Source organism: Mastigoproctus giganteus, chromosome 6, assembly GCF_048544385.1.
Source record: "Mastigoproctus giganteus isolate SK-2022 chromosome 6, ASM4854438v1, whole genome shotgun sequence".
Taxonomy (NCBI): Eukaryota; Metazoa; Arthropoda; class Arachnida; order Uropygi; family Thelyphonidae; genus Mastigoproctus; species Mastigoproctus giganteus.
Genome location: NC_143580.1, coordinates 157688454 through 157703877, shown reverse-complemented (window position 1 = coordinate 157703877; position 15424 = coordinate 157688454). Strand labels below are relative to the sequence as shown.

At 35.2% G+C, this 15424-nt stretch overlaps 1 protein-coding gene across 1 annotated transcript in view; it reads left to right on the top strand.

Annotated features, from left to right (window-relative positions):
• Positions 1–15424, top strand: part of LOC150084683 (uncharacterized) — a 169296-nt gene that overhangs the window by 81092 nt on the left and 72780 nt on the right. The window contains exon 4 of the mRNA XM_090376321.1: positions 14077–14310. Within this exon, the coding sequence (XP_090232447.1) occupies positions 14077–14310 (234 nt within the window). The remainder of the gene's footprint in view (positions 1–14076; positions 14311–15424) is intronic.

The window sequence follows — 15424 nt, the reverse complement described above, 5'->3', positions numbered from 1 at the left end:
AATTCATTATATATTTTGTAAATTGCTAATGAAAAATGAACTCTTTTCAAAAAGCAACTATTTTAATATGTGTAGTACTTAAACCATGAATTTTTAAATTACGGACATTAAACATTACACTCCATATATATTTGCAAAATTAAATAGTTGATTGATACCAAGAGTGAAATAGAAGGTTTTCAACACATAAAGGTGTATTTGATTCACTAATAAAATTTCATTAATGTAGACATTTCAAATCACACTGGGATTCTATTGTCAAAACAAAAGAAGTATAACCTCTTCTAAGGCAAAATGTGATCATTTGGCAAATCAGAAACGTCCAGTCGTTCCCAGAGCATAGCAATTTTCCTTAATATGAAATCACAGATCACATCCAAAACATCAACATTAATGCAATTTTATTTAGTAAATTTGAGTGGGCTGTACATAGAAATGTTCTTTTCCACTCTTGGTATCAGTAAACTGTTTAATTTTTCAGATCTACTTATTCCAGTACTTTTAATTTTTGTAATTTGATTTTTATTTACTAAATTCATGTACTGCTCTTCACGCAACATATCCAAGATTTTTTTATTTTTTTTATGTGCTGCTTGCCCTTTCACTCTTCCAGTTGTTGCACTGCCACAAACATTAAGTGATTCGGCTACATTATGTAGATATCCTGTGTGATATGGAAACAAAATATACATATAATAATAATTGCTGGAATTCTCTTTGTCTGTCTTAATAAAATTTGGGGTGACTCAATAAATCTTTGTAAAATGACCAGATATAAAATTTCATGAAAATCTGTCCATTCAGAGTAGAGTCGTTTGAATATAGTTAGGATGGGTCTGGTGAAGGCAATAGATGCTTTATGTATTTGTTAATGTACCTAAAAAACAGGACTTAGTGATTGAAAGATTTTGCAGTCAAGCTTAAAAGTGTAAAGTAACTGATGACTCACCTTGTATTTTAATTTAATTTTAATTTAATTTTAATTTACAAAAAATTTTACGAGGGGCATTCAAAAAAGTTTTTTCAAACATATAGTTCCTGTAATCTGAGACTTGTGAAATTCAGACGGCATGTTAAGACTCTACTGTTAGTCACTACCCACAGTTATGCATTTTTCCCATCTGTGTTTCAACTTAAAAATCCCCTCCTGGTAGAAGTCTGAAGAAAATGCATTCCACAAAGGTTCTGTTTCAGTTTTCTAAACAAGCAAAAGTCAGTTGGGGCCATATGAAGTGAATAAGCTGGATACTACAGAGACTCGAAACCCAGTTTGGCCTCTGTTGTTCCTGTCAGTTCACATCTGTGAAGTGAGGAGTGTCATCCAGCAACAGCACTCCTCGGGACAGCATTCGTTGCTGCTCTTTTATTAGCAATTTTATAACTGCTTACATTTTACCATTTTTGGTATGTCAGCAGACTTCGGAATCACACCCACCATAAAGAAATAGAATAAAATATATGGTTAAAATTTTGTGCAGATACTACTATTGTCTCCTATTATTATGTTTATTTGTACCTTTGTATTTAAATATAGAGTGTTTGACAAAACTTTTTGAATGCCACTCGTAAAATTTTTGTTGCCTGTCTTAGTGTTATATCTGAAGGTGTTTTTCTGTTGGATTTTATAGTATATGGTTAAATAGAATAAAATATATGGTTAAAATTTTGTGCAGATACTGAAATTGAGAATGTAATCGTCCACAACATTCTCAATTTCAGAAACATATTTCTCACTATTAAATTCAAAAACAGGATATTTTTTCAAGTGATCTTGCATATTTGCAAAACGGTCGAATTTTTTTCCTTTGAGATCCTTAGCCATTGCCAAAAATTGATATTTATATGTAGAAATACTACTAATCATGTCACCCACATTTTTATTTTTTCCTTGTAATTCCAAATTCAGATCACTTAATTTACTGGTAAAATCTGCCAAAAAAAGCCAGATCACACAACCACTCCGTATCTTGTAGCTGCTCATAATCATCTCCCCTTTGATCAACAATTTTTTAAATTTCATTTAGCAAATTTCGAAATCTCTGTAGAAACTTACTCCGACTCAGCCACTTGACATCTGTGTGTAATATCAGATCTAGTTCTTTTTGATACGAGTTGCATTTTGAAAAGTCTCCTTTGAAGAGATTGTCCACTGATGGAATTCACGATTTCGAAAACGATGTCCAAAACACTTTTAGTATTTAATCTTTTGCTGGCTAATACTTGTTGGTGGATGATAAAGTGGTAACTCAAAAAATCTGGGAATTCATCATCCTTTTGGCACAATGCGATGAATCCGTTAAGATACACCGTCATTGCTTTAGCTCCATCTGTTGTTACTGATACGAGCTTAAATAATGGTAATTTAATTTAATTTTTTCAATAAATTGTTTGAATGAGTTAAAGATGTCAAGACCTCTAGTTCGTTCTTTTTACGAAACCATACCCAGCAGTTCTTCTCTAATTCCAGAATCATTGAAAACCATACGAAGAAAAACGAGCAATTGAGCTGTATTACTGACGTCTGTAGATTCATCCAGTTGTAAAGAAAAGGACACACAGTTAGCAATGTGAGCACGCAATTGTTTGCTCACATTTTTACTAATTTTTTCGATGCGTCACATCACAGTATTTCGAGATAATTGCAGACTTGAAGGGCATTTTTTATTTCATTTTTGTTCTTCAAATTTTCAAAAAGAGAATCTATTATTTCTAAAAATGCATCCTTCATGAATTGATCATTAGAAAATGATTTGCATTTTTTTGGTAGATGACTCACTTTAAATGATGATACAGTTACTGCTTTGATTGTAAATTAGGTGTCATGAAGAAATTTTGTCGCGAATAATCTGGATTTAAGTTCTTCTAATTTATTTTTTCTAAGGTCACTTTTCGGTGGAAAATCCAATTGGTATTTGCCATGGAGTGTGTTGAAGTGCCTTTCTAAATTTCCTTTTTTTGGGTATAGCAACGGAAGCATTGCAAATCAAACAGCAACATTTTTCTTTCACCATTACAAAAAAATATTCTAGTTCTCACTCTTGATGAAAATGATAAGTTTTACTCTTTTTCGTAGTATTCATTTTAAATCAAAAGGTATTGAATTAACATAAGTATTTATTAGTATTAATTTACCAGTTATTAAATCAGCAAAAGCAATGCTTGCCGATTAAAACACTTAAGTTTTTTCGTGAACCGGAAAAATATTCTGTCTGAACAGGTAACGTATGATAATTGATGAAGAGAATTCCCAAATGAGGAAGTTGTTTCCAAAATAACCGGACAAACACACCACCGTTTATTGCTCTGTTTGGTTATATCCTTATAAGAATCAGTTTTGAATGCCTTTGTGATATTTCTCTGAAGATATTTCTGGAGGTAGTAGTAGTAGTAGTAGTGGCATGTGATGCAAGAAAGCAAGTGTATGAGCTTATGCAGCATCAGCCAAAAAAAAAAAAAAAATCACACCATTGCCTCCGCCTGTCCACTTCCTCCTTAAATTTATTCAACCTATCAACTTCCACAACGACAGATGGAAGTTTGTTCCAGCAATTAACCACCCGCTGGCTAAAGGCAAACTTCCGCACATCTATTCTACGCTTGTCTTTTCTTAATTTGAATTTATGCTCCCTTAGGTTCGTAATCTGAACAAGTGGAAGGATCCCATCAGAATTCAGCGTGCTCAACCCATTCAAGGCCTTATATACCTCAATCAGATCACCGCACAGGTGCCTAGTCTCCAGCCACTGCAATTTGCAGAACTTAAGCCTCTCTTGGTAAGAGGATCCCTTCATTCCCCTCACCAATCTTGTTGCCCTTCTCTGTACACGCTCAAGTAAATCTACATCCTTCCTAAAATGAGGCCTCCAGACCTGTACGCAGTACTCAAGGCGTGGCCCGACCATTGCCTTATACAGAGGGATAATCACCTCCCTTTCCCTGCTAGCAAAATTCCTATATATCATTGACAAAACCCCATGACCTGCCCTGGCAGCCTGTCTGCATTGCTCAGAAAACTTCATATCTGACTGCACAATTACTCCCATGTCTTTTTCATTTTCTACCACCTTAAGTGTAGTACCACACAGTTGGTACATTTCTCTGGGGTTACTTCTACCCATAATCAGTACTTTGCATTTGTCAAGGTTAAACTTCAGTTGCCACTTCTTAGCCCATCTGCCCAAATTATCTAGATCCTGTTGCAGTAGCACACTGCCATTACTGTCATTAACAACCCTGCCAACCTTTGTATCATCTGCAAACTTCGACATTAAGCCTGATATACCTTCATCAATATCATTGATAAATATACAAAACAACAGTGGACCTAACACCGAACCCCGTGGGACTCCACTAATAACATTAGTCCACAAAGAGCAGCACCCATTGATTACCACCCTCTGTCTTCTCCCACTTAACCATCCTTTTATCCATTGTAGCAACTTACCCTTAATACCATTCTGCTCCAATTTGTACAATAGTCTTCCATGCGCAACAGTGTCAAAAGCTTTCCTGAAATCCAAATATATGATATCAAAATTATTTTTTGCATCCAGTTCCTTTGTAACCACATCATAATAACCAATGAAATTTGTCAGACAAGACTTTCCCTTAACAAACCCATGCTGTGTCTGAATTATTGCTGCAGTCTTGTCTAGATGATCCTGCAATGCATCTTTAACCAGTGACTCCATTATTTTACCCGGAACAGAAGTTAAACTAACTGGTCTGTAATTACTCGTATCACCCTTCGATCCCCTTTTGTGAATTGGGGATACATTTGCACATCTCCAGTCCGTGGGAACCTCCCCTGAGTCCAAGGACGCTCTCATAATTATGGCTAAGGGTTTGCTTAGTTGCTTTGCCGCCTCCTTTAATATAACTGGATAGATCCCATCCACCCCAGGTCATGACTATAAAACAATAAAAACAATTTGCACTTTTCTGTTAGTGCAATCTAATTATAAATGGGTAATAAACTCAGTCATATTGCATTTGCAATAATACCAACAGCTGGAATTCTGTGATATTTTATGTTATTATGGTGAAAATGTGTTTCCCCTTCAATGAAATCTTCAATCATGTAAAATCAAAAATAAATTTTCAAAATCTACTCTTTCATTCTTATTTTTGAAGCTTCATAAAAAATTTAAAAAATAACAAGCAGGTAACAAAACCCTCTGCGTAATATAAAATTTTTGTAGTATACCTGAGCATGCAAATCGAGGGATGACTGTATGTTTAAAATTCGTCGTGATCAACCAAAATTAAAGATGCGATCGACTCGTTGGCCACCCTGGCCTACACCAAAGCCTCGCAACAATTGTAAAGCAGTTATTAATCAGTCCAAACGAGATTTTGAACAGGCTAAGAGTAGAAAACTTGCTTTTTGCCCTAATGGTAGCCGAGCATTCTGGTCTCTTGCCAAAGCTATTGGCCACAACTTTTGCCCAACTCTGCTCCCCTCTGTCAAAACCAGATGATTCTGTTGTCATTTCAGCAAGGATAAAGCCGACCTGCTAGCATCCCATTTTTCTCCCAACTCGTATTAATGATCTTGGTAAAACACCTCCCAACACTTAGCCGACCGGGCTAGCCGAGTGGGTAAAGTACCTGCCCGGCAACCCAAAGGTCGCGGGTTCGATTCCCGCCTCGGGCTTGGATCAAAGTACTGCAAAAACCTTGGGAGGTGCAATATGGCCACAGAAGCCGATGCGCCAACAACTACCAAATCAAAAAAAAAAAAAAAAAACCTCCCAACACACTCCATTCAATTCCTTCTGTGATCTTCAATTAAAAGGATGTCAGAAGGATTTTGACGAATCTTGATGCTAAGAAAGCTCCAGGTCCTGATGGTATTTCTCAACTTGTTCTCAAAACCTGTGCTCCTGAACTTACTCCTGTTCTTTGCTGCCTTTTTTCACTTTCTTATTCCAAAGGTGTTTTCCTTTCTGCTTAGAAATTTGCTTATATCCAGCCAGTTCCTAAAAAGGGTGACATCCCTTCCATCCAATTATCATCCCATTGCAATTACTTCTACTCTTTCTGAAGTAATGGAGAAATCAATTAACTGCCAACTCTTAAACTACCTAGAAACCTTCCATCTGATCAACAATTGCCATTATGGATTTCATCAGTGTGGATCTACTAGTGATATTCTGGCTAATGTTAACCATTTATGGACAAATTCAATGGAAAATTTTGGTGAAACACAAGCAGTTGCTGTTGACATCTCAAAGGCTTTCGATCGTGTTTGGCATAAAAGTCTTCTAAGCAAGTTTCCATCTGCCAATTGTTTTTTGTAATTGGTTATCCAGTTTTCTCTCTGATCATTCACTGAGGGTGATGTTAGATGGCTCTCTGTCTTCTTACTTTTCCACTAATGCTAGTGTTCCTCAAGGTTCAGTTCTTTCCCCCACTCTTTTCTTCTTGTATATTAATGACCTTCTTCCATTGACTGGAAATCCTATCCATAGTTTTGCTGATGATAGCACATTGCATTCCACTTTCCATTTTGAGAAACCTTGCCCTGCTCAATCAGCTTCAACTTCTCGAAAATCTACTACCAATTCCATAAATGCCAATCTCCAGGTAATTCTCCAGTGGGGCAAAGACAAGTTAGTTGATGTCAATCCTTCTAAAACTCAGTCTTGTCTTATATCTCGCAAAAAAGGATTGTTCTGCTTCTATGCTTATCTTTGGTGACACTCCGATTTCTAGGCAAAATGATATATCTATTTTGGTGATTACCCTGACTTCTAATCTCTGTCTCTTGGCACAAGCACATTACAAATATTGCTTCCTCTGTATCTAAAAAAATTTGTTTTCTCTTTCGCTCTTGGCATTACTTTTCTTCCAAACAGCTGTTCACTCTGTATAAATGGCAAATCTGCCCTACCATGGAATATTGTTCCCACATCTGGGGCGGTGTCCCCAAAACCTTTCTCAGGCTTCTAGATTCCATTCAGAAGAAGGCAGCAGGTTAATTAATGACTCATCTCTAACAGAGTCTCTCCATTCGGTGTCTCATAGAATATACTGTTTCTGCTGTATGCCTTTTCGGTTAGGGAATGACCACCGCAAATCCCCGGAGCAATATGGCCTTAGTTGCTAATGCTCCTAAAAACCAAATAACAAACAACAACAGCATGCCTTTTCTACAGATACTTCAATGGGCACTGTTTTTCTGAATTTTCTTCTATAATTCCTGCTCTCTCTCTCTCTCTCTCTCTCTCTTTCAAAACAGTCCAAACATGTGCCGCCACCAGCCAACATCCATTTACTGTCCAACTTCAAACTCACAGAACCAAATTTTCATCTTCCTCGTTTATTCATTCTACTGCCATTTTCTGGAACAACCCTCCTTCATACGGATTTCCTGAAAATTACAGTCTACAGAAGTTCAAGTCTAATGTCAACAAATATCTTCTCTCGTCTTTTCAACCTCCTACCCAAGCATGGTACTAAGTACTATAAGTTCTAATACCTCTCGTGTTTGGCGTTTTCATGAAAAAAAAAAAAAAAAACAGCGCAGATGTCTTGCAGTGCCAAAAAAAAAAGAAAAGAAAACGGCAAGTCACGTGATTACTGTATTTGTTTATGTTCACCATTTTCAAAGTGAAATATGCAGTGATATCATGTTTTACATTTTACATTTCTTTTAAATTAAAAACCCCCTCACTATGGCTCCTAAAGTTAATAAACCTCATACAGAGAAGAAAAGAAGAAAGAACAACATTAAAGCTTGCAACAAACTTGGTATAAGTGCAGATGGGCTGCCAGAACAAGTCATTGAGTCTTGTCAATGATATATAGGAATTATGGTAGCAGAGATAAGAAAAGAAGGCGATTATCCCCTTGTATAAGGCAGTGGTCAGGCCACACCTTGAGTACTGTATGCAGGTCTGGAGACATCGTTTTAGGAAGGATGTACAGTTGTTAGAATAAGTACAAAGGGCAACAAGATTGGTGAGAGGAACAAATGGGTGCTTTTACCAAGAAAGGCTTAAGTTCTGCAAGTTGCAGTATCTGGAGACTAGGTGCCTGTGAGGTGATCTGATTGAGGTGTATAAGGCCTTGAATGGTTTGAGCAGGCTCGGTGCCAATGGGATTCTTCCGCTTGCTCAGATTAGAAACCTGAGGGGGCACAGATTGAAATTAAGAAAAGCCAATTGCAGAACAGATGTGTGGGAGTTTGCCTTTAGCCAGCAAGTAGTTGATTGCTGGAACAAACTTCCATCTGTTGTTGTGGAAGTTGATAGCTTAAATAAATTTAAGGCTGAATTAGACAAACATTTGGAGTGACCAGATGGGTAAAATGAGAAGGTTTTTTTTTTTTGGCTGATGCTGCATAAGCTTGCTTTTTTGCATCATATGCCTCTACTAATGCTAATCAAAACTATTACATTAGGGTCACCCGGAATGTTAATTCATGTACTCTTGTGTATTTTGTTTGTAAATTGAATGTCTTCTCTGCCTGTTTTGCTGGACAAAAAAACCCCAGTTTCTGGGGGAAAAAACCCTTGCTATCTACACATGAGACCTACTAACTCAGCCATGGAGTGAAAAAAGCCTATAAAAGTTCCTTGTGTCATTGACAGGGTTTGAACCCGGGCCTTTTCCACCCTGTGTGGGGAGGATGGTGATGATACCACTGTACTACCCCCACAGACTAAACTTGATATAATAAAGAAAATAGAACAGGGTGCAAGCAAAAGTGTATTAATGGCAGAGTATAACATTTCATCGTCAACGTGTTTATGTTTTTTTATGGGAAGTTAATAAAATTGCATTCTTAATGTCTTTATTTCTTATTTGGCCTCATTATTTCTGCATTAAATATGTTAAAAATAAAACTTTCTAGATAACGGAAAAATTGAAATAATGGCATGTCGAATCCCCGAAGGTGCCATTATTCTGAAAGTCTACTGTAAATGTTTTAATTCTTAAAAAAAACCTTGATTTCTCTCTATATAAAATGTAGTATCTTGTACAATATAATCATCAATAAAAATTATTTTTTTTCCCAGTTTGTGGTAAAAGAGTGTCTTAATATATATTTTATCCTAAGGAGTATTGTTGAATTTTTTTTGTTAGTGTTTTTATGTTCTTTTGTTTGTTAATTTTTTTTTCTTACTTTACAGACATCAGTAATTTCAAGCATGAACATGTCTTTTGTGGGTTTCTATAGAAATTGGTTGGCTGTTTAATGTTGTGTTTTTTTTTTTATTTTTTAACATAATCTGAGCTGAAGCTTGTTCAAAAAAAAGTTTCCAGAATGATATTCCTTATGGAGCATCACCATTCACCATCTAGCTTACTTGATGCTGTATTTAATTATTCAAAAATAGTGAAACATGTTTTAAATGCAGTCAGTCCTCATATAACATGGTAGTTGTGTTCCTAGAAACCCTTGTGCAGCAGGCCTCTGTGGCTGAGTGGTCATGCGTGCGGGTGCATAAGTACACTTGCCTTGAGTGACCAGGGTTCAAGCCCGTGACTGCTGAATACTGTGCTGTTTCTTGTATTCTGTCTATCTTGTTAACTCCTCTGACCGCTTGGTTGTCCCGGAGTATAAACAGAAAATTTATTTTGTTATAAATAACAGGACTTGTGGGAAAAATAGGGTTAGGTGTTGACCACCCAAGATTGAACACACATTTGTATATTTCAGATTCATTGGCTTTTGCACGTATGCATGTTAACGAGTAATCTCCTATTAATATCGTAGTGAACACGCATATTAGTATTCCAACCTGTGAACATGACAGAAGTAAAAAAACTTGGTCTCCTTAAGGAAGGAAAGTTTCGTAAATTATTGTCATTGTCGCGGTTTTATTTAGCAAATTTTATTTCATGATATATTTTTATTGGCATCTATTTTTACATTATTTGACATGTCTTTAGTCACTCAAGGTTTCGTGGGGAGTTGGGTTGGGGCTTTCAACTGTGATCCTGGCTCGTTGGATTGTTCATGTATTGTTGAACACATTTAATAATTTTAAAGAACTTTTTATGCATTTTAAATCATTTTAAATCAGTCTTATTCGGAGAGTAGAGTATAGAAGTCATTCTATGAAAAAGTATTGAAGTAAACTCTTTTGTAATTTTCAAGTTTTTGTGTAATAACGAAATACATAAGGATTTTTTTACAATTATTACGTAATAAAATATTGCTAATGCTTTTGCTTCTATTGTAAGCAAACTTGTTCTTTGTGTCTTGATCTAAGGGATTTTGTTACACTTTAAGTTGTTCCTTCTATGAAAGTTACTTTTATTTTCTCTGCATTCTTTCTAATTGTTCTCAGCATTGCCTCATTTAGGCCTGTAGCAAGCACAATATCAATGTTCTTTCATTTTTCTCAGTTTCATATTTTTCCTCTATATTGCTTTTCTTTTTCTCTGTGAATCTAGTATCTTCACCAGGATGCTTCTTTTTTTCGCACTTTTTTCAAATATTGTACTCAAAATTAGGGAATAAAGAACAATTACAATATAAAAAGAACAAAAATGAGAAGGCACACTTGATACACATAAACAAAGCAGCACACGTGTAGTGTAGCAACTGAATAAACAACATGTTAAAGACTGAAACACACTATTATCGCCTCATGCTAGCTCACATTTTACTAAAGCACATTTCTGGAGGTCACTATCATAAAACGAAACCAATTTGCAATTTTTGATTTATTGGGCGTTCCTGCTAGTGGAATCTGTTATAAAAGGGTAGTAAACTTGGTGTAATTGCATTTGCAATAATACCGATAGCTGGAATTCTGTGGGTTTTTATGTTATTATGGTGAAATATGTTTCTCCTTCAATGAATTCTTCAGTCATATAAAAAAACAAATAAATTTTAAGAATCTTTTCTTCATTCCTATTGTGTTGCGTTCAGTTGGGGGTGATACCTACATTCGACTGCCATTTCTTGTAAACACAAAGGCGAATTGTGCATAAGCGAATTCGGTTCGTGTTATTTATGATATTGTTGCCATATTTATAAATCATGTATGATCGAATTCGTGTAGTGTTATACATATTATACGAGGACTAACTGTATCTAATAAAATCACATAAGTATGAATTTTAGTATTCCTCCAGTATGATATTCACTTTCAGCCTCCATCATTAATTATTTTTTAATTGGAAAAGTTAACCATAAAAAAAAAAAAAAAAATCTTTACACCATGTCAAAAAGTGCCATTGCTACGGTAATTTAATATAGTTCTGGTTTCCTTCTTTTTTCAGCCACTTCTGTCCCTGATTTTTTGGCTGTGCAGGTTGTGATGTTTTGTTGTTTCTAATGATATTTTTAAAATTTAATTATGCAATATATCTTCAGAATTAGAAATAAAATTTTAACATTTTATTTCCATTTTAAGGAACTATTTTTAAGATAGGAAATTATTTCTTGCCTTTCTTTCCAAAACACTGATTGGTGAAGTAAAGACAACCACACACCTGCTGTTATCAGGCTTTGTTCATGCCTGCCAGAGGGTTAATATGCAGGTGGATGCACATGGGGGTGGGGTGGCTGCTGACTTTGGTTGTAGCCTAAAGATAGCAGTTTGTTCCAAGTAGCTCACATAAAGTGCTGCAGTGTTATACCCATTATTGTGTTTGGGTGTTTTTTGTTTTTTTGTTTTGCTACATTTTGATATGTGGGCACCACAAATGAGCAAAGAATTTGTGTTAGGCCTTGTTTCAAACTGGGAAAATAGCTGTGGGAACTTCCAGAATGTTGTCAAACTTATGGCAGTGAGGCTTTAAATAAAATGATTTCTCTGAATGTACAAAAATTTTCAAAGCAGCAACAACTGATGATGGGATGTGTGTCTAACCTTTCCATGCAAATTGGCAGCTGACTGTCCGATCTGAGAGGTGATAGAACAGACTGGAATATCCACCAACATAGATGAGATGAGTTTATGGATATGATGTAGAAACAGAATGACTGATGCAAGGAAACAAGCTTATACATCATCTGTCAAAAAAAAACCTTCTGACATTAGTGGTCCATTTCCCTAGTAATTTGCCTAATTCTTACTTAAATTTATTCAGACAACCTACTTTCATAACATCAGATGGAAATTTGTTCCAAGAAATCAACTATCCTCAGGCTGAAAGCAAATTTCCAAAAGGAGCAATTTATGCTCCTTTATGTGTGTTATCTGTGGAAGCGTAAGCAACATTTAGCTTATTCAATCCATTCAAAGCCTCAAACAACTCAGAACTTCTTGCAGGTGCCAGAAATTTCCAGATGCCGCAGTTTGTAGAAATGAAGTCTTTCTTGGAAAAAAGAGTATTCTCTTGTTTTCCTCACTAAACTCATTGCTTTTCTCTCCAACTTTCCACATCCTTCTTAAAATGAGGCTTCCAGACCTGTATGCACTTACCCAAGATGCAGCTATTCATTTCCTTATAGAGCAGAGTAATTATCTCCTTATCCCTGCTGGACAAATTTCCTGTATGTCATTGACAAAACTACATGAGTTGTTCAGCAGCCCGTTTGCACTGTTTACAGAACTTCATGCTTGACTTAAGTGGTATGGGCATGTTGGAAGAATGGGGGTTTGTTTGTTTGTTACTTGGTTATTTTGAGCATTAGCAACTAAGGCCATATTGCTCCAGGGGATATGCGGTGGTCATTCCCTGACCTTTCCGCATCCTCCGTATTTGGTGGTCACAGGCTCAAACCCCGATCTAATCAAGAAGCGTGTGCTACGCACTGCTGTTCCTGGCTACAGAGCCATCAAAGAATGGGGGAACAGAAATTAGCTAAACAGAAATGTGAAGCAAAAGTGAATGATGATAGTTCCAGAGGTAGATTGAGTTAGGCGAGTAGGTGGTGTTAAACAAGCATTGAAAGAAAGAGGGCTTATGCCATCTAGGATTAAAATTCTAACAGAAAATAGGATAATATGATGAAGATTAGTGATTGGAAGGCTAATAGTTCATGAGGACTGATTTGTACTGTCATAGCAACCTACCCATCCACTGGGTATAACAGATTTGGATGGTAATGATGATAGTTTGAGTTTCCAGGAATTTCCTAATATTGTTTATTTTCTCAAACTTCTCTCATTTTGGGTTCATCATGACACTGAGTTTTTTGTCTTTAGAGACCTCTCTATACCTTGCCTTACATCTTCCTGTAATGTTCACTGAAATTTTTGCAATTTTGCCAGAATGTGATTTAAACTTTTGAGTAAGAAGATTTTTCTATTTAATGGATGTTGGAAAATTTGTAAAATAGAGATAGCATCCACTTTTCTGCATTTAAATGTATAAAATGCAGGAAAGTATGCAAGATGCCAATGCATGATACTGAATGTGTTTTGCAACCTATCATGGAATACATATCAGCATTAAATACAGTAAGATTTTTTGATTTTTTTTTTAATTTCTTAAATGTAAAATGAAGATAAGTTGAGATGGCATGTATGTTCTTAAAAACACATATTAAGCAGCCAACCAATTTTTGTAGAAACCCATAGAAGATATATACATGCCTGTAACTAAACAGTGTTACTTAGCTACATTAACGTATTCACTACTACCTAATGTAAATATGTGGCATCAAGTTTTTAATCCACTTGGAGGGGAAACCGTCTTACTTTTAGAACTTTTTTCCCCCAATTTGACAGAAGATAAACTGGATATTTTTGTCAAGCAATCTTTTCCATAGGTTGACTAATTTAGTCATATGAAAATAAAGTCCAAAAATCCTCTCCAGTCCAGGTTGACTCAATCCCATGGTTTTCATTTCCAAGTCAAAAAGGTCATTGGAAGAGCCAGCATCGAAAGTGTTAAAGACTAATTTTCCTCTAAATTCCTCTAAGAGTTTGAATATATTAAAAAAAAAAAAAAAAAAAAAAAAACTGTTTTCAGCAAAAAAAATTGAAATCAGTATAAGACAGTACTAAATAAAAATGTTGAAGTTTATTCAAAATTTCAAATTTTGACTGGAAATTGTTAAAATCTTATTAAACTTCTGCAGTGATAATGAAATAATAAATAAACTAAAATGTTTGCCAGGCACATATCCAGATTCTTTTTTTTTTTGTTTTTTTTTTTTAGTTTCTTCGACAGTGTAAAGATGAAGAACTGATGGAAATAATACTTCCCAGGCTGGCCAAAGTTATTACTCTTTGGGAATTTTTACTGATGAAATCAGAAAAAGGTACCCCCCCACAGCCTCACATTCCTGATATTTTTGAACACTTTGAAGCATTGCTTGTACATCTTCAGAAAGTTGCAAAAGAGTGCCTTATTCCCATTACCGCCAGAACTAGTGAAAAAATATCATTAGAAGTGAGTAAACAAAAATCAAAAATAGTATTTGAAAAATTTTTATAAAAAATCAAAAAAATATTTGATATCTATAATGCTGATTTCTGTTTTTTGTATGTCTACTTGTGATATCTGATATTATATGCAATGTTTCCATAATATCCATATATCAGTATCAGCTTACTGGATTTGTAATTAGTCCCTTGTAAAAAAAAAATTCATATCCTAATTTTCATATTCTAAATTTGTTATTAGTGACTAATCAAATAAAATAAAATAATTGCTTGAATATAAGTAGTGTAGGTAAATAAATTAGTTTAATCTGCTTAAAATCAGTTGCATAGGAGCATCCGTGGTTAGCTTGCTTTTAATAAGCAGGCCATGACAGAAATATGTCGCTTAAAGCTGTTTTCTCGTTTTCATCGTTAGCTGTTTTCTGATTCCATTTGAAATAAACAAACTTGTATGATGTAATTTTGAGTCACTTCAAGTTAGCTGTTTTCTCAGAGCAAGTTTTCAGGGAATTCACTGTAGCAGATGCCTCCCAGTGAAGTTGTTGCTGTGGTTCCCCAAACTTTTTTTTTTTGTGATTATTCATTTTGTAGTGAATGTCAGCATTTGCTTTTGAGTTTGCACATGGGGTGTAATTTCCTCATGTTATTTCAGGCTACAGCTGCTCCTTATCTTTGCAGGATTCTATGCCTATACTTTCCTTGGTAGATATCTGCTCTTCCTGGTTAATTTAATTTCTCTCTTTTGTTATCTCAATGATTTAATGAACAGGTGAAATCAATGAGATAAAAGATTTTCCATGTGGTAAAAAAGTATTAATTTGATTAAATATTGCTATTCATAAGACTGGCAAAATTTGTTGGCAGCCTTATTATTCACAATTTGCTGCAGCTTTTTGATATGTAGTGATTCCTGGCCAGTCTGCCACTGGTTAATATATGTATTCATATTTACCTCTTAGTTATTGTTTGCCATTCTTTTTCAGTGGCTTCAAATTTATTTTCCTTTGGTGGCCATTCTAAATTCTTCTATCTTTACTTTTCTGGATAAGCCTACTCATCTTCATTTTTTTTTTTTTTTCTGTTTTTTTTCAAATAAAATTACCATGTTGTAAATATAATTT